The 19,062-nt window shown below is 42.2% G+C and overlaps 1 protein-coding gene across 7 annotated transcripts in view; it reads left to right on the top strand.

Moving 5' to 3' along the window:
* NUGGC (nuclear GTPase, germinal center associated) overlaps window positions 1-19,062 on the top strand; it is a 55,633-nt gene that overhangs the window by 31,228 nt on the left and 5,343 nt on the right. For all 7 annotated transcript variants that reach the window (XM_060653666.3, XM_060653665.3, XM_060653669.3 and 4 more), the window contains 6 exons: window positions 5,800-5,905; window positions 7,096-7,229; window positions 11,373-11,537; window positions 15,271-15,428; window positions 17,134-17,272; window positions 18,462-18,570. In XM_060653666.3, coding sequence (XP_060509649.2) covers window positions 5,800-5,905; window positions 7,096-7,229; window positions 11,373-11,537; window positions 15,271-15,428; window positions 17,134-17,272; window positions 18,462-18,570 — 811 coding nt within the window. The remainder of the gene's footprint in view (window positions 1-5,799; window positions 5,906-7,095; window positions 7,230-11,372; window positions 11,538-15,270; window positions 15,429-17,133; window positions 17,273-18,461; window positions 18,571-19,062) is intronic.

Here is a 19,062-nt window from a genome sequence, read left to right on the forward strand (position 1 = left end):
GGGTGTGTATATCTTCTCAAATTAGTGCTTTCATTTTCTTCATACAAATACCCAGAAGTGGAATTGCTGGATCACATGGTATTTCATTTCAATTTTTAATTTTTTTCAGATACCTCCATACTGTTTTCCAGAGTGGATGTACCAATTTACATTCCCACCAACAGTGCATGAGGGTTTCCTTTTCTCCACATCCTCCCTAACACTTGTTACTTCTTATATTCTTGATACTTGCCATTCTGACTAGTAAAAGGTGATATCTTGTGGTTGTAATTAGCATTTCCATGGTGAGTAGTGATGTTGAGTGTTTTTCATGTGTCTGTTGACCACCTATATGTTTTCTTTGGAAGAATGTCTATCCAGTTCCTCTACCCATTTTTAAAATTAATTAATTAATTAATTTATTTATTTTAAATTTTAGTTAGTTAACATACAGTGCAATATTGGTTTCAGGAGTAGAATTCAGTGATTCATCACTTACATACAACACCCAGGGCTCATGCCAACAAGTGCCCTCCTTAATGCCCATCACCCATTTAGCCCATCCCCCCACCCCCAGCAACCCTCAGTTTGTTCTCTATCACTAAGTCTCTTGTGGTTTGTTTCCCTCTCTTCTCTCCCCCCTTCCCATATGTTTATGTTTTGTTTCTTAAGTTCCGCATATGAGTGAAATCATATGGCATTTGTCTTTTTCTGATTGATTTATTTCACTTAGCATAATACATTCTAGCTCTATCCATGTCATTGCAAACAGCAAGAATTCATTTTTTGATGGCTGAGTAATGTTCTATTATATATAAATACCATATCTTCCTTATCCATTCATTAATTGATGGACATTTCCTCTACCCATTTTTAATTGGATTCTTTGTTTCATTTGGTGTGCTCTTTCATGAGCTCTCTATATATTCTGGATATTAACCCCTTATCAGACATATGATTTGCAAATATCTTCTTCCATTCAGTAGGTTGCCTTTTTGTTTTATTGACAGTTTCCTTCTCTGTGCAAAAGCCTTTCAGTTTAATGTAGTCCCAATCATTTATTTTTGCTTTTGTTGTCCTTGCCAGAGGAGATAGATCCAAAAAAATATTGCTAAGACCAATGTCCAAAAGTTTACTGCCTATGTGTTCTTTTAGGAGTTTTATGGCTTTAGGTCTTATATTTAGGTCTTTAATCCATTTTGAGCTTATTTTTGTATACGGTATAAGGAAGTAGTTTAGTTTCATTCTTTTGCATGTAGCTGTCCAGCTTTCCCAATACCATTTATTGAAGAGACTGTGTTTTCCCCATTGTATATTCTTGGCTCTTTTGTTGCAGATTAATTGACCATACAAGCATAGGTTTATTTCTGGCTCTCTATTCTCTTCCATTGATCTGTGTGTCTGTTTTTGTGCCAGTATCATACTGTTTTGATGACTGTAGTTTTATAGTATAGTTTGAAGTCTGGATGCATGATACCTTCAGCTTTGTTCTTCTTTCTCCAGCTGCTTTCACTATTTGGGGACTTTTGTGCTTCCATTCAAATTTTAGTACTTTTTGTTCTAGTTCTGTGAAAAACGTTGTTGGTATTTTGATAGGGATTACATTGAATCTGTAGATTGCCTTGGGCAGTGTGGACATTTTAATGATATTGATTTTTCCAATCCATGCTAACACACTTAACAATACTTCTGATACCCGTAAGGTGCCTGGATGGTTCAGTCAGTTAAGCGTCCAACTTCGGCCCAAGTAATGATCTCGCTGTCCTTGAGTTCGAGCCCTGCAACAGGCTCTGTGCTGACAGCTCAGAGCCTGGAACCTGCTTCGGATTCTGTGTCTCCCTTTCTCTCTGCCCCTTTTCCACTCATTCTCTGTCTTTTTCTCTCAAAAATAAATAAACATTGAAAAAAAATTTAAAAAAAACAACAATTCTTCTGACACCCATGTTGGGATTTTCTCCCACATCGAGCAATTCTCTGTGACACCAGCAGGGTATCTTGCAATTTAACTCAATCTGACAATATCTTCCAGGACATAGCATCAGATCCGATAGGTTAAGGGCTTAGTCCCACAAGACTGCCCCCTACTTCAAATGCCAGATGCAAACAGTAGGTCCTCAGTTTACTCACAACTTCTGTCTGACTTGGCTGCAAATTGAAGGTCCCCATGACCTTCTCCCCCTTGGGTTTGATTATTTGCTAGAACAGCTCACAGAATGCAATGAGAGAATTACTTACATTTACCAGTTTTTTTGTATAATAAAGGATATGATAAAAGATACAGATGAAGAGATCTATAGGGAAAGTTCTGAGAGGTTCCCAAATGCAAGAACTTCTGTCCCTGAAGAGTTGGAACATATCACCCTCCTGGTATGTGGATGCATTCACCAACCTAGAAGCTCTCTGAACCCCATATTGTTGGGGTTTTATGGAGGCTTTCTCACATAGGGCATCATCAATTACTCTATTTCTATCCCCTCTACCCTCTCTGAAAAATGGGGGATGGGGCTGAAAATTCCAAACTTCTAATAGCTTGATCTTTCTGTGACCAGCCCCCACTCAGGAGCTCACCCAGAGTTGCCTCATCGGAAAAAAAAAAAAAAAAAAATTCTCCCATCACTTAGAAAATTCCAAGGGATTTAGGAACTCTGTGTCAGGTACTAGAGTCAAAGACCAAATATAAGATCTAGAGATGCTTCAGAGCACTGGGTGACTCAGTTGGTTAAGCGTCCGACTCTTGGTTTCAGCTCAGTTTATGATCTCATGGTTCATGGGTTTGAGCCCCATGTCAGGCTCTATGCTGACAGTGCAGAGCCTGCTTGGGATTCTTTCTCTCTCTCTCTCTCTCTGCCCCTCCCCTGCTTGTTCTCTCTCTCTTTCTCTCAAAATAAATAAATAAACATAAAAGAAGAATAAGAGATGCTTCTAGTGCTCTTATCACTTAGGAAATGACGATGGTTTTTGGAACTCTATGCTGAAAACTGGGGTCAAAGACTAAACATTAGAACAAAGGATTCTCCTATCACTCCTAATTACAAGGAATTTAGGAGTCCTGGGTCAGGAACCAGTGGCAGAGACCAACACATATATATTTCTTATTAATATTACTTATTTTTCTTAGTTTGAAGGTTATAATGGGCTCATGGCTTTTCATAGAATTATTGTGTTCTTTTTGATGTTCAAGTTCATATCTCGGCCAACGGGAGCCCATAATTTAAGCTGGATCTTTTTAGCCTTACCCAGACCCTTTTAAAAACATTTTTGCTCTTTGGCAACAACAAAATACTCAGGCCCCTTTTATTTTTCCCTGCCCTAAGACATGGACCTACTACTCTCAAAGACACTTGGGTTTCATTTAGTAAAGAATAATATTAAAAATAAGACTTGGGGTGGTAGGGGTTCATATTAAATGATTTAATACAAGTGAAAGAAGTGGACAGGGTGATATCACTGCAAAATTATTTTAATGACGGAGCTAGAAAAGATAGATGTTTTGAAAATTGAGTCATGATTCGTATTACTGATCTCCAACTTTGCTATCTCTTTTTGATGCCGCTTCTATCTAGTATCCCTTCTATTTTTTAAAAACTTTTTTTAAATTTTTTCATTTATTTGAGTGAGAGAGAGAGAGAGAGAGAGAGAGAGAGAGAGGGAATGAGTGGGGGAAGGTAAGAGAGAGAGGGGGACAGAAGATCTGAAGCGGGCTCTGTGCTGACAGCAGAGAGCCCGATGCGGGGTTAGAACTCAGGAATCATGAGATCATGACCTGAGCCAGAGTTGCTTAACTGATTGAACCACCCAGGTGCCCCTAGTATCCCTTCTATTTTGAGCTACAGGTTTCTTCTCTCTCATATACAAAATATTCTTACAAACTGTGGTAATAAACAATGTGTGTGAATTACAACAGTGACTAATCTTTCCATAGGACAATTTGGTGAGTGTCCACTTACCTCTTGCTGTATCCAGCAAGGTCGTATCCACCTACCTTCCAGCTGTAACGACATCTCTTTTATAATAAAATGGAACCTGCATACTGTAGTCACTTCACTGGCACCATAAATATATTTCTCTGCACTATAATAACAAGCACAAAGGTTAACTAATCTTCAATGATTTTTAGAAGAGATATACAAAATTTAGAGCAAGGTTTTAAGTAATGTAAATACCTAGGCACAGCTAGGCATACTTCTTGCTTTCAACTGTTTTAAACCCTACTTAAATTTAATTCCGTATCAATTTTATCTTCCAGTGGAAGATAGTTTCAACTTTCCTAAACTGTTTTTCCAAAGTCAAACGCTATCAGAAAGGAAAAAAGTTAATTGTGGCAAATCTTCTGTATAATTTCAGCCCTGTCTGCAGTGTGTGAGGCTTCTGGAAGCCTATCCAGGTATATCTATTCCAGCCTTGACTACACGGGCTTACCACTTGCCAGACATGTGGTCTCTGGAATCACTCAGCTCTTCTGTGTCTTTGCATCAGGAAGAGACTGGTGACTCTCTATGGTGTTCTACTGCCCCCAAACCTATGCACACACATGCACACTTTGTGATTTTTCTCTTTTCTTTTAAGTGAGAAAAATGAAGATTATGGAACAATATTTATGTATACTTCTAGTATTACTTCTCTGTGGTGATGATTTTTCTAATAAAAAAAACCCATTTACTCACATTCTTAATTCCTTGCCATTTAAAACCATCATTTACTTAAACACTACTCTGCTTTTAAATGTGTCTGATTACTCACTAACCACCCAGCTAAGAAATTGTACTTTTTTACACAACCTTTGCCCAGTGTCGTGGTGTTTAGGTAAATATATAACAACCAGATCTCTGTTTAAAAATAAAAGAAGAAGGGGTGCCTGGGTGGCTCAGTCTGTTGAGCATCCGACTTCGACTTGGGTCACGATCTCTCTTGCAGCTCGTGAGTTCGAGCCCCGCGTCAGGCTCTGTGCTGACAGCTCGGAGCCTGGAGCCTGCTGTGGATTCTGTGTCTCCCTCTCTCTCTGCCCTTCCCCACTTGCACTCACTCTGTCTCAAAAATAAATAAACATTAAAAATTTTTAAACAAACAAACAAATAAATAAAAGAAGCAAACCCCAAAAGTCCTGATTTCTAGCACTTGCTGATTCCCACCATTGCCAATTTCAAGCCACCAGGGTGATGTCACTAAAGGTGGAATTGGGGAGAGCCGTGTGCCGTGGCTCTCATGTGCTGGTGCAGCACATCACTGCCTTTGCTGGAGTTGTGCTTTTTTTCTTACCATAAAGCCTGCAGTACTTTTCCCCTCTGTGAACACTTTGGTACACTTTAAACCATTTTCTCTATACATTTCCTTCTAGAACTGGTATTTTTATTTATTTTAAAAATCTTATTTATGTTGGGTGTGGGTTGAGAGAGAGAGAGAGAGAGACAGAGACAGAGACAGAGAGAAGGAGAGAGGGAGAGAGAGAATCCCAAACAGGCTCCATACTATTGGTGCAGAGTGTGACATGGGGCTCGAACTCCCGAACCGTGAGATCATGACCTGAGCCGAAATCAAGAGTCGGACACTTAACCTACTGAGCCGCTCAGGCACCCCTAAAACTGCTATTTTTACCTCCTGAGAGAATAGTTTCCATGTAGCAGTTTTCTTACAACTTCCAACCTTATGAGGCCTGGACAGATAGGAAGACCTGACGTACAAGGTGTTGTGTGTTCTTTAAGGGGCTGTTGCAGCACCGAAAGTTAGTGAGCTGAAATTTGCGGAAGGCTCTTGTAAGGCCTGTGCATTATTTCCTTTACCATGTTTGAGTATTCTGTTCTCCGTGTGCCGCTCTCACTTCAGAGAAAACTGCCCGCCGACTCCAAGGTTCTGGAAGCCTCCGATCTCGTGTACACAGTCAGCGCCCAGGAGTACTGGCAACAGGCTCTTCTCACCGAGGAGGAAACTGGTAATTGATACATTTTTTATCTCAGTCTCTAAAATTCTCAAGAATGAGCTCTGAATTTTCCTCTCTAGAACTTTCTGCGCCACATTTCCAGCTTGCCACAGTTTCTGTACCTATTAGCAAATGTATTTGTTTTTCTCTCTGCATTGTGGTGCCTGAGACAATTCCTCTTTCATCCAAAGTCTACCAAGAGTTGGTAGAGGTCAGTGATTGGGTTGTCCTTTCTCAGTGTTTGGCTTGAGATTCCTCACTCACCCAGCTACAGGTATTAGTATTTACTGAGCTTCTGTTGTATGCTCTGTCTCTGAGGAGGAAGAAGCAGAAGACATGACCCCTTTCTTGTCAGAATTTAAAATCTACATGAGCAAATGCTAAGCCATGTGTAAAACATCAAGGTAAAAATAAAGCTTGGTTAAATGGTGCTGTGAGTACAAATCCAAAGAACCTAAAAGTCTGTGTGACTGGAGCACTCAGTGAAAAGTGGGCAAGCAGGCAGGACCCGAGCTTGACGAGACCTGCTTCGAGTTAGCAGGCATCCTGCTTTGGGTGAGACCTGCTTCTCTCTCTCTCTCTGTCCCTGGTGGGATTCCCTCTGTCTCTCTGCCCCTCACTCATTTTCACCCTGTCTCTCTCTCAAAAAAAAAAAAAAAAAAGAATTTCCACTTATGGGAATAATGGGGGAAAAGGTAGGAAGAGTCTGTTACCTTCTGATGAACACAGCATTAGGACTAACATGAGTTTCTAAACCAGAATCCCACTCAGCAGAGGTTCTCATCCTTTCTACAGCAGGCATGAGCGATTTTCATGTTAAGGGTTATTTGATATAGATGGAGAAGTCTAGGGTGACTGAAGAGCTGAGTATCTCGGATTGTGGGCACTTTTGATTCAACTATTCTGGTAAGTAGCAGGCCAAAGGGAAGTGCCAATGTTTTTAAGCAGCCTGCACTTTTCTAATTACTTTGACTTGTACTGCTAAATAAAATTAGGAGTTAGGAGGCTAACTTCCTTATCGTTGATCCTAGACATGGAGAAAATACCCTCAGAAAAGCTGGTGTAGTGAGTGGGCAGTCAGCCCATGTAGGACCTCAACTGTGGTTAATTCAGACTGCCATTCTGATCTGTTAATTTTTGTGGATTCTATTTGCTGTGAACTCTGGCCTTTTAAAATGGTTTGTGCTGCCTGTGAATTCCAGAAATCCCCAAGTTAAGAGGCTATATCAGGAAAAGGCTCTTGGACAAGAAGAGGAGGATGGTGACCAAGTATGTTACTGAAGCCTTTGGTCTGTTGCTCCTCACGGACAGTTTCAACTGCATGGAAAACCTGCCGGTATGAGAGATACCTGTGCGTGTATATTCTGCCTCCCAACCTGAGCAGAACATTCCCTTTTGCAAAGCTAGAAAAATAACTTACGATAATTTTTCTTTTCATATCAAAGGAAGATACTAAGCCCAGAAATTCAAAGGGGACAAAAAGATAATTAGGGGGTTAAAATTGTGACATTTGAGTAAAAAAAGAAACAAATAATATTTTACATGGGTTGAGAGGAAAATGTAAAATCAATCAGCAGCTGCTTTTACCTCTCTTGAGACTTGAAGAAGATGGAATGTGTTTAAGTGATAACAGAAGTGATTTGTTTCAATCTAGTAGAATATTGGCAATTCTTGGTTATCCTACCAAGGAATGGCTCCAGTCCAAAAACTTTTTCATCTGTCTATGGATTTCCCTTATGCCTTGGTGCCATCAGAATCTCAAACTCAGAGCAGCCTAGCAAAATAATGTGAGGAAGGGATCTAGGAGGGACATTCAGCGAAGAGTTTATGTATTTATCTTCATGATCTAGAATGCAGACCTTCTGAATGGGCAGTTCAAAATTACTTTTCTCATAGTAATGGACAAATTTATCTCTTTGGTGGGTGGCTCTTTTTTTTTTTTTTAACCCTAAAATAAGATGGATAGGCTGCTAGGTTAGAGGTTGGGGAGAGTTTGGGAGAAAGATCTGTTGCTGCAATCAGTCACCAAGTGCACTGCTTCTTTGTGAGGGACTGAATATACAAGTAGGAAGTCATATGTTAAACCAGAACTCTGGGGGCACCTGGGTGGCTTAGTTTTTTAAGTGTCTGACTCTCGGTTTTGGCTCCGGTCATGAGCTCACAGTTCATGGGTTCTGACCCTGTATTGGGCTCTACACTCGCAGTGCAGAACCTGCTTGGGATTCTTTCTTTCTCTCTCTCTCTCTCTACCCCTTCCCTGCTCTCACTCTATCAAGATAAATAAATAAACTTAAAAAAAAAAACAAAAAAATCAGAACTCTGACTCACAGCCTGTAGCAACCTGCCTAGGAAACCAGCCCCTTATCTACAATAATGAGCTTAGGAAGGCAGCCTGCTATAAGTTAGACTCATAGGGAGTCAGACTGCTATCTGACTCCAAGAAGCTAAGCAATAATGTCTATAGCAATTAGCCCCAAATGGGCTGATGGGTTAATAATCGACAACTTTCCTAATCTACATCCCTGCTTCCAGCCAGAGAAGCCAAATATGTACCCTACCGAATCATATAGGATCCTTGCTTCTAGTTAGCCCACCCACAGCTTCCCTGTGCCAGCGGCCTCAGATGGGAGCATACCTGAAGACTTCCCACTCCTCTGCTTGCCTTTGAGTCTCTGCCAAACCCAAGTGATGGTGGCTGACTCTCTTGCTACAGCAAGTTCTGAATAAATAGTCTTTGCAGGTTCTCATTTGGTTGGTGTTTATTTCCACACTTGCTTTCAGCCATCAGATTTGCACAACCAAACTGTCCAATTTCTTGTCATGCAGAAGGAGGTAGGGCCAGAGAAAGTGAACCAGTAGGGCTCTATGAGAGTTCAAGGGGCTGGTCCTGAGAATGTGGGTAGGTATACCCAGTTTGGCCCCATGGAGTGGCCAGGAGGAGCAGATAATGGGGACCTGACCTCAATGTGAAGAGTAAGCAATGCCAACTGTAGACGGCATCTGCAGTTTTGGTCAAATATCTACGTTAACAAAATTCTATATAAAAGTGATATATATAGAGAGGTTCCCTGTCTTTTTCATCATGTTTCTTATGCCTCATTTTGGCTTAGTTCTGTGACAAAAACAAAAAACAAACAAAAAAAATACCCCAAAAACTAAAAAAAATAAAACAAAGCATAAAACAACCTCCTGGAATCTGAGATTCTCTAATTTGACTTTGTCCTCTGAAATACCAGGGAAGCATTTGACCTTCTAACTTCCTGAAAAAGTTCTTCGGGGTGAAAATCGCCTCTCTGCCCAGCAAAAGATTGCTTTTGGAAGTGCTGATGGAAAACAAATCAGATGTGGTGCCGTGTGCGGTGGTTTGTTTTACAAACACAAGGACGAGGCATTTTGCAATCAAACTCAGAAGTGCCCCCCCCCCCATGCTCTCCTCTGCTGAGGCAGAGGGGCAGCCCGTGTGGGGATGAAATACCATCCTTGCAGCCAGACTGTAGGCGACAGCAAACATAGGGCAGGGAGCCGGTTGGCGCTTCTCGGGTAGCCCTTCAGATAGCCTTTTGCCAGCATTTTCCCTCAAAATTCTTTGGCTTCAGATATTGGTCTCAAGTCTTTGTTCATTGATGGAAAGTTGGAAGGCAAGAGTTTTGTCAGTTCCTTTGCATTCTGAAAAAAAAAATCAAACCTAAGAATGTGGTGGTATATCAGTTTTAAGATTATGATTCAAACCAAAAAATAGAGAGTTTGCATAGTTAGTGATTTTAAATGAACAGGGATCTAGTCATTATTTTTATGAATCAGTAGGAAGTTCATTATGACATCTCAGTGTTGAATGAGCCCTGTGTTTATTCATAGTAAATACCAGCTTTTCCTCTTCTAATTGTTCCTTTATTCCCAGACCTGCTCTTTCTTATCATTCTTTTGTTTATTCAACAAGGATTTGTTGAGGGTGAGCCTTTGTGAGAATCTTGCCCATAGAGTTTCCATTGGTGACTCCTTTCTTATTTCCTTTTGATCACCAGTGACACCAAAAACTCAAAAGAATCCAGAAGTCCTTCTGAAAGAAAAGTATGGCTTATAGAATTCTTACTGGTGAAAAACTATGGGAATCCCCAGGGTTCGCTGAAAGCTGAATAGTCTCCATAAACTTTAAAACTCGTCTGCTCTAAGACTTACAGAGTGTGGGAGTTTGAGGAACACCTGTTGTCCGGAACATTCAACCTCATTCACTTCAATACAATCAAGATCCAGAAAAGCTCAGTCATTTGTATAAGGTCACACATCAGTTTGAGAGCTATTTCTGTCATCACATTTGGAATAGAATTTAAAAGCCCACGTTGTCTAACAGTCTCTCTGGGGCGTTCATTCACTCCAAATTGTTTGTCAGCCACAAATCCTGTGCCATGCCTCAGAATAAACAAACATGAATAACACTGTCCGTGGATTCTTCAGTGAGTTCCAAGTCTAGGGAAGAAGATATGGGATGGGACTGACATAGCACAGCAGGAGGAAGGCTGGAACACAGGGATGTACAAAAAGCAATGGAAGCATAGGAAAGAGAGCGCCAGTTCCACCACATGGGTGCTTTGGAGCTTTGGAAGGATGGGAAGCTTGTGCAAAGGCATGGGGTCACAAAAGGGATGACACATTTGGGAAATGGTAGCGCATTCAGGAGCAGATACCCAGGGATAGGATGACATCTTGGGCAAACAGAGAGCTGGTGGTGCTGGAGAAGTTGGTTGAGACCTGGCTATAAAGAGCCTTAAGTGCTGAGCTAAGTAGTATGGCTTCCGTCTGCTGCAGGCACTGTGGGGTCCCCCAAGATTCTCACACAGGGAACAACACGACACAATTCCCAATTTGGAACCTAGGGGTCAAGGCTACCTCTCCCTTGTATCATTTCAGTAGATCTTTTCCTCCTTGATTAGACTGTATTCTCCTTTGAAGAAAAGGCCTTGTCTTTATTGTTGTGTCCTGTAGCTTTGTTATTCAAAGTATGGCCCAGGGCCCAGAAGAGCAGCATCACCTGGGAGCTTGCTGGAAATGTAGAATCTCAGGTTTTGGGATTTGACCAAATTCTCCCTGTGATTTGCACACATGTTAAAGTTTGAGAAACACTATCCTCAAAAACTGTTTTGTGCCCAGTCAAAATCCACTAAATGTTAGTAGAATCAGATGTCAATGAAAAATATGTTTTAACAGCAATTGGATTTTTATTCTACTAGTTATTCCCTCGAAAAGCCTAATGGTTTACATGCCCAAAGTAAGTTGTAGGAGGCATATATTTATTGTGTTCTCCAATCCACAAAACTTAAGGAGATTTGTGCACTGTGAGATGCTTTACTGGGACAATAGAAATCATCTGAGGGTGATTAGCTCAGGCTAAATCTTGTGTTGGTGGATGAGCATAAAGGAAGCAAAGTTTGAGAGAAAGTGTCCTTAGGAGGTGGCCTTATGCTTCTCTGACCCTTGTCCCTAGAACGAATTCTTGCACATGAGTAGCCTGCGGAGATTTGTGGAAGAGAAGATACAGCTTCTGGAGAAGGTCATTGACCAGTGCTTTGCCCACATCAAACAGCCTCTGCAAGAGGGAGTCAGAAATGCCAAGGCTTCCTACCGACGGATCCTCGGGACATGCCTGGTGGTGAGTGACCCTTTCCAGGGAGGACCTGTAATTTTCGGTGACATCTGCCTTACCTCCAAGCTCGTTTTGCACTATTCCATGGCCTTTGAAGGAACTAAAAAGCTAAAAGAGAGTAGGAGAGGGTGAAAATTGCATACAAGAAAGCATGTAGTGAGAACTGCCCAATTGTACGTGGTGAGGAAAGAGTGCATGGTTCAGTGGAGTTGAGCTGGAATTTCGGATCTGAGGTCTTTCTACCCATCATCCACTGTGTAGCCCTGGGTGAAGCCTGAAACCCATTTAAGCTTGTAGGTTTTTTCTTCTGCAAAATGAGGTGCTAAATACTTGCCCTACCTATCTTAACGGGGTTGATATAAATGTCAATTCGATTACACAGTAAGGAAACATCTTGAACCCTCTCACTAGGCATGCAAATTGTTTTATCTTTTAATTACTTATATGGGCTTTCTGAGGGATAAAAATGTAAGTGCCAGGCTTTATTTATCTAAGGCTAAGGGGTGGGGAAAAAAGGCGTATCGTATTAGTTGGCTAGGGCTGCATAACATAAAATATCATAGACTGGGTGGTTTAAATGGCAGGCATTTATTCTGACAGTTGTGAAGGTTAGAAGCTCAAGATCAAAGCAGTGCAAGGTTGGTTTCTCCTGGGGCCTCTGTTTTTGGCTTGCAAAAGGCCACCTTCTAGCTGTGTTCTCCCATGGTCTTTTCTCTATGTGTGTCTCCCTGGCATCTCTCTCTCTTCTTATAAGGACAGCTGTCCAGTAAGATCAGGACCCACCCGTTAAGTCTTCGTTTAACCCTAATTACCTCCCTAAAGGCCCTATCTCCAAATATAGTCACATCAGGGTCAGGGCTTGAACATGTTGATTCAGAGGGATACAGTTCACTCCATAACACCTGTTAAGAGTAAAAAGTGATGAACAACACCGCTCATGTGACAAAGATGATACAGAAGTATCTAGAGCTGGGAGTAGCACCTAGATTGTATGTTGTTGCCATTGTTTTAATATGAGTTGGAAAGCTAGAACGTTAGCAGGGAAAAGGTGGTGTGCAATGGGGCTCTACATTTCCGCGGGCTTTTTTATATACACAGATGATACCACCTTTCTAGCATATGATCTCATCTGGGTGTTCTTACCTTCATGGCTTTCGTAAGAGTTTGTTTCGGGATCTAGATCAGTAGGTATGTGCCGTGACTGGGATGAGAGGGAAGGAGATGCCTCTGGTATCGGACAGAGAGAAAACGCTAGAAAACTGAAAGCTAAAACAGTAAAGAAGTGGGAATGATCATGGGGTCATCAGAGAGGACTCTCAGATTTCTGACATAGGAGAAGGGGAGGTGGCATGCCTTCCGTGTGGAAGCGGGCAGCTGAGTGTCCGTGAATGTAGTATGTGCATGAGCATTCGCTCATGCCTTCAGCAAACGTGGAAGAAATGCTGACTCTGGTGCCCAGATACTGGGCATCACTGATTCAGTCCTCACAACAATTCCAGGTGGTAAACACTCTTATTAGTTTCATTTTATGGCCTTACAGAGGCTGAACAACTCGTCCGTGGCCACATATGGGATCCACATCTACTGCAGGCCTGTCTATTTTCAGAGCCTGGATGCCCAACCCCTACACTTGCCTGTTGCATCTCTGCAAACGATTGCAGCTACTTGTGATTGCCAACCAGTTACGTGATTCAACATTTGTAAATCTCCACAAAAGTAGTGAAGTCTGTCTAATAGCCAGCATCACCTTGCCAACTCTGGAGTGAGCCTCCTTAGGAGTGGGTCCTCTGGCCCCATTCTAGCGACTGTAACCCCAGCCAGTGCCTGACAGAGCCTCATGGAGAAGACCTGAGCCAGCACTGGCCCGGGCCCGCTGTTGGGAAAGGTCAGCCTGTGCATGTGGTCTTTCAATCCCCACTTGGCCACATAAGAATGGGCCTTGGGCCTGGACCACTTCCTTACCAAGAGATAAAGAGCCCTCACAGCCTGTCCTGGGCTTATCGCCTTGTGTAGAAATATTCTTTCCTGTTTTATGCTCAGTGTGTACTTCTTTGTTCTGCTTAGTATAGGCGGCCAAGGCCCTTGGGCTAGCTCCCAGTTTTCTGTATTTCAGATCCTGTGGGGGAGGGCTTGGGTCCTTCTACACTGTGGGATCCCATATTGTGGGATCACCTGCATTGGCTGTGGAGGGGGTCTGCTGGCCACAGGGACCCGTGTGTTGCAAATGGCTGGATCTTGTGCACACTTTTTCTCCTCTTGCTGTAAGTAAATGCTATACTGCCTGAGCCTAGTGTGAATATTGTCTGTTCTCAGTGACCTTGAATCATGTACTTGTCTCTTTTCTGGGTGGTGTTTATCTGCCTTTTAACGTTGGCCACACAGCCTGGCCATCTATTGAACAGTGAAACAGCAACTGAGCTATATCTGAATTCCTGACCCATAGAGCTGGTGAGAGATAATAAATAATTGCTTATTTATTTCATCAGGCCTGGGGTAAGTAAGTGACTCTGGGGAGAACTGTTTCTATATGATGGTAAAAATCCCAGATCACCAAAAGTGAGTAAGTAGGTTCTGAGAAAGCAAAGGCACAAAGCGGAGACCATTCCTTTGAGACAATTTGCTCATAGAAGGAACATCTTCAGACCTTCGCTAGGATGTCATCCCGTGAACTGTCCCCTGTCTCACCAGTTCTTAAATGGTGTTTTTCTCTGTAACTACAGACATGTCTGAGGTGTCTTGGATAGGACACTTTCCTCTGTGATCAGAAATTTGGGCAAACATTGTATGTTACCATCATATTATTATGTAACATAGTAAACTAACCTAAATATCTAACCAGAAGAGAATGGTAAAATAAATTGGGATACATCCACATGATATTATGTGGTTATTGAAACAATTTTTGCAAGCATTTACAATGACTTGAGGAAATGTTCATGTTATACTATTAAGTGAAAAGAGAATATTAAAATGAATATATATATATATATATATATATATAGTATGATGCCAATTGTATTATGCTACATGACCATGCACTTGAAACAGATTTCCTTAAAGCATATATCATTGATTGATCACAAGGACCTCCACTAAAATTTTGGTCAGTGCAAATATATTTTTATTCCCCTCACTAAGAATCACCATCTGGCTAAGATTTATCAATGTCTCGTGTGGCTCTAGTTTCATTGTATTTTTTTGCCTCTGATTTTTGAATTTATTTCTCTGGGAAAAAAATGCTATGAAGATGTACAAATCAAATTACATTTTATTAGGCATTCAACAAAAAGTATTTAAAAACTTGGACTATGCTTGGAAGGTCTGAAACATATACTCCCAGTAGGGTCATAGCACATTTTCATTTAATAATTGTTCATTTAAGCACTACTTATGCTGTTGCCAGATGGTAAGAACATCAAGGCAGATAAGACACTGTTTGTGTCCACAACGAGCAGCTGTTCTGGTAGAGAAGCGCAATGAGTAAACAGATAAATAGAAACTGTATGAGGAGACTTGTGATCAAGGAAGCACAAGACGCTCGGAAGCCAGGGCAGCCGCCAACTCAGGCATGACTGCTGTGCCCTCTGTCTGGCTCAAGAGTATGCCGAAATATGAAGCTGTCCCTTCTCTTCCCTGTGATTCTTGGTCATAGCCTATGGCCAAAGGCAATACAATTCTGATCCTGTGACATTGTAGTTAATGTTTACTAACTCTATTAACTTATTGTTTAATTACCTAGAGGAGTAGAGGAAACCAGGGCTTTCATCAGACTCTGAAAGCTGTTTGCCTGAAAAATGGCATCTATGCCTCCAGGACTCTTGCAAGAATAGATCTGAACGAAGCCATCACTCAGCCCATCTATGACCAGATCGATCCCGTTTTTGGAGGCATTTTTAGGTAAAAGATCCTTTCTCTTGCCCCTTCGTGAACAAACATCTGAAGAGCATTGGGCTGGAGTCTCCGCTTTATAAGAATTTGTACTTTGGATCTGGAAGCGTGAAGAGTAGCTTGCAACTTGAGGAGGAAAGCTTAGTCTCTGGAAAAACACAAAAGCCTTCTTGGTTTGGTTAGTTAATTTCTCGTGGCGACCTGGAGTACAGATGGAGATGTTACTGGAGTACAGATGGAGATGTTACTTTTAGACTAATATTATGATTCCCATTATTTTTCAAATATTTCATACATGCAGCAAGGGATACATTTTCTTATGGATCTGAGCCCAGGACAGGTTATTTTGGTTGGAGAGTGTGGAGTTAAGCAAACACATGGCCTTTGTAAATTTCCCCAAATGCAAAACTGCAAAGTGGCTGACTGATGACTCTGTGTTTGTTTTTGACATACTGCATGCTTGCTGACTTACTAGCTGTCTGAGCTTCATGGTGCCTCCTCCTTCCCTCCTTCCTTGACCTCTAATCCTTTCTTAGTGCAAGAGCCTGCCCCCAGTCTCCCTCCTTGGCCTCTGGCATTTCACCACCTGCTGCTGCTTGAACCGTTCTACCTTTGCTTGATTCTTACTCGGTGTTCCCCTTCTCTGCCCCCACCTTCCTTTAGCTCCTTTGGGGTCATGCCATTCCATCTACCCTGTCTCAGTTTACAAGTCTGTAGAATAAACTCCAAATTATTTACAATGGCATTCAAGACATCCCACCTGCCTCTAACTGGCCTTTCCACTCTATCCCAGTCCTATTGCTCAGTCCCAGCCTCCTGCTTCAGCCAACCTGGAGGGTAGCAAAGAGCAAGCGAGATGTACCAGGAACTGTGCTAAGCTCTGTGCGCACATGATCTCATTAGATCCTCTCAATAACCCTTTGAAGGGCCTTCTGTCTATTTACAAGTGGACAAGCTGAGATTTAGAGGACTTCGGACAGCTTTCCCAGTGTCAGTCAGCTCATAAGTAGAGAGCTAGGAGTTCAAGTCTATGCCCTCTCCTCTATAACCTGCTGCTTCTTCCTCCTGGGATGTTCTGAAAATTTTGTTCACTACGTTGTCCCCATGGGGAATAGCCCCTCCTTGTTTTCACTTCCCTAAATCTTATCCATCTTTTAAAATGTAGTTCAGGGGTGTCTGGGTGTCTCAGCTCTTTGAATATCCAACTCTTGATTTCAGCTCAGGTCACAATCTCATGCCCCATGTTAGGCTCTGCAGTGAGAGCCCAGAGCCTGCTTGGGATTCTCGCTCTCCCTCTCTCTCTCTGTCTCTCTCCTTCATTCTCTCTCTCTCAAAATAAATAAACATTAAAAAAAATGTAGTTTAAGTCCCACACTTTCAAATGGAAACACCTTGGCAGTGGGAAGACTGACCTTTGAGGCTAAACAGATCAGTGTACAAAGTAGCCTGGCTCTGCACTTGCTAGCTGTGTGACTGTGAACACAACAGCTGTCTTCTCTGAACCTCAGTTTTCTTGTCTGTAAAATGGGTTTCGTAGACTTTTAGGTGCAGGACCTGGCACAGAACAGTGCCTGGCACCAGTAGGAATTCAGTACCTATTCGTTCTCATCCCCTTGTCTTAAAAGTGAATAAAAGGATACCAGCTGGCTTCCTTTTGTTTTAGCCCCACGGTGGCCACGTTGTCTCTTAACGTTTTATATTGTTTCTTCTGTAGAGCTGGAAAGCCCACTGGGTCAGCATTGCTGCCTCACGTAGAAGCTTTTAAGCACTCTCTACAGGAGAAAATGATGGAAATTGGAATAAGAAGTGGCTGGAAATATGATAGTTACAAAAAAAGTTTTCTGATCCAGGAGGTAAGATCCCTGTAAAATGAAGAGGGCAGTGACGTTGGGCGGTGGCTTTCTTACCAGCAGGATTCCAGAAGTATTGCATGTCTCTCCCCCCTGCTCTCCTGGAGTGCCAAGGTCTGGGCACGTCTTGTAGCAAGTGCTGTGAGACACGACACACAGTGTGTGGGGTGGCCCTTAGGCTGCCATGAGGATGTAGGACGGGACACCAAGCCAGCTCTATGCCACTGGGAAGCAACCAGCAGTAAGTGCCGAGGTTGGAAAGGAGACTCAGTTCCCAAGAAGAATATTCAAAGAATCTTTAGATGTACAAACATTTGAATCCACCTGTAACATCCACTTGTAACTGACCTTCAATCATTTCTGCCAATATTATGAAGTCATTATTCACAGCAATGAAGCTTAAAGAAGAGTCTTTTTTTTTTTTTTTTTTTTTTTGTACATCATTTGTTAGTTTTGAGTACTCAAGACTCTTGTCTGTGACCCATTTTCCTCTAGCCTGTCTTAGTCTATTCAGGATGCTATAACAAAATGCTGTAAATGAGGTAGGGTATACACAACAGAAATTTATTCCTCACAGGAGGCTGGAAGTACAAGGTCAAGGCACAGGCAGAGTTGGTGGCTGGTGAGGGTCCACTTCCCAGGTCATATATGATGGTCTTCTCACCATCACCTCACCTTAGCAGGGGCAAAGGAACTTGCTAGAGTCTCTTCTGTAAAGGGAATAGTCTCAATTATGAGGGCTCCCTGCTCATGACCTAGTCACCTCCAAAAGGCCCCACATCCTAATGCTATCACCTTGGGGGTTAGGGTTTTAACATATAAATTTTGGGTGGACACGAATGTTCAGTCCATAGCACAAGCACAGCCCGAATTACACAGCAACACTAGAGAACTATCCTGTTCTCACATCCTCCCCCTAAGAGGGCCTATTGACCACCTTGCATGTGCCTGAGTTCAACTCAGCAAATATTTGAGGCATTTGTAAGTGCCAGGCATGGTAGGAAACACTTTGGGATATAAAGATGCTAAGACAGAGTTCCTGCCTATGAGAAGCTCACAGCCTCATTGGGGAAATGACATGGAAACAGCCAAGCATAACATAAAGCAGAAGGAAATGGTGGCCACACACAAGAACACCCGCTTCTATCGAAGGAATTGTCACAAATGGCCTTTTGTTAATGTGGATTCTCAGATAAGTGCCATCCTGGGAGGCCTGGAAGATTACATCCTCAGAAAGAAGAGGAGGATCTATGAGTCTCTCACCACCTCTGTTCAGAGCGATCTGAAGCCCTGTTATGAAGGTGGGCGCTCCAGAGGGTGACATGTCTATTTCCTCTGGGGTCTTTCTCTGGGGTCAGCTCCTTCAGCGTCCTTTTCTTCTGCTCTCCTCTCAAAGTATTTGTCCTCCTGCGTCCTGAGTCCCTCTCATACTCTTAGTCCACAAATTGAAAACCAAATAACTTTAAGGGTCAGGGGACAGGTGACCCATGAATCAGTTTTATCTGTGTGTTTCCAGTGCTTTCTGCCCACCCTGTATCTATTCACCCTGCTTCTCTCTCCTCTCCTCGCTGCATCTCATCTGGTTAAACTATTGAATCCACTATCTGATTCTCATTCTTACTCCCTTTAAGTATTTGTAAACCTACCTTCCAGCTCCTTCTTGTTTTGGTGGTCCCATTGTTTTTTTCTGGTCGTGGTGGTGGGGGGGCGGTGCACGGGAATTTTGTAAACTTCTGCTTAATTCATCCATTAGATTTTCTGAATGACAGTTATCTAAATTCTGAGAGTGCTGA

The sequence above is a fragment of the Panthera onca genome, chromosome B1 (genome assembly GCF_046562875.1).
Source record: "Panthera onca isolate mPanOnc1 chromosome B1, mPanOnc1 haplotype 2, whole genome shotgun sequence".
Classification (NCBI taxonomy): domain Eukaryota; kingdom Metazoa; phylum Chordata; class Mammalia; order Carnivora; family Felidae; genus Panthera; species Panthera onca.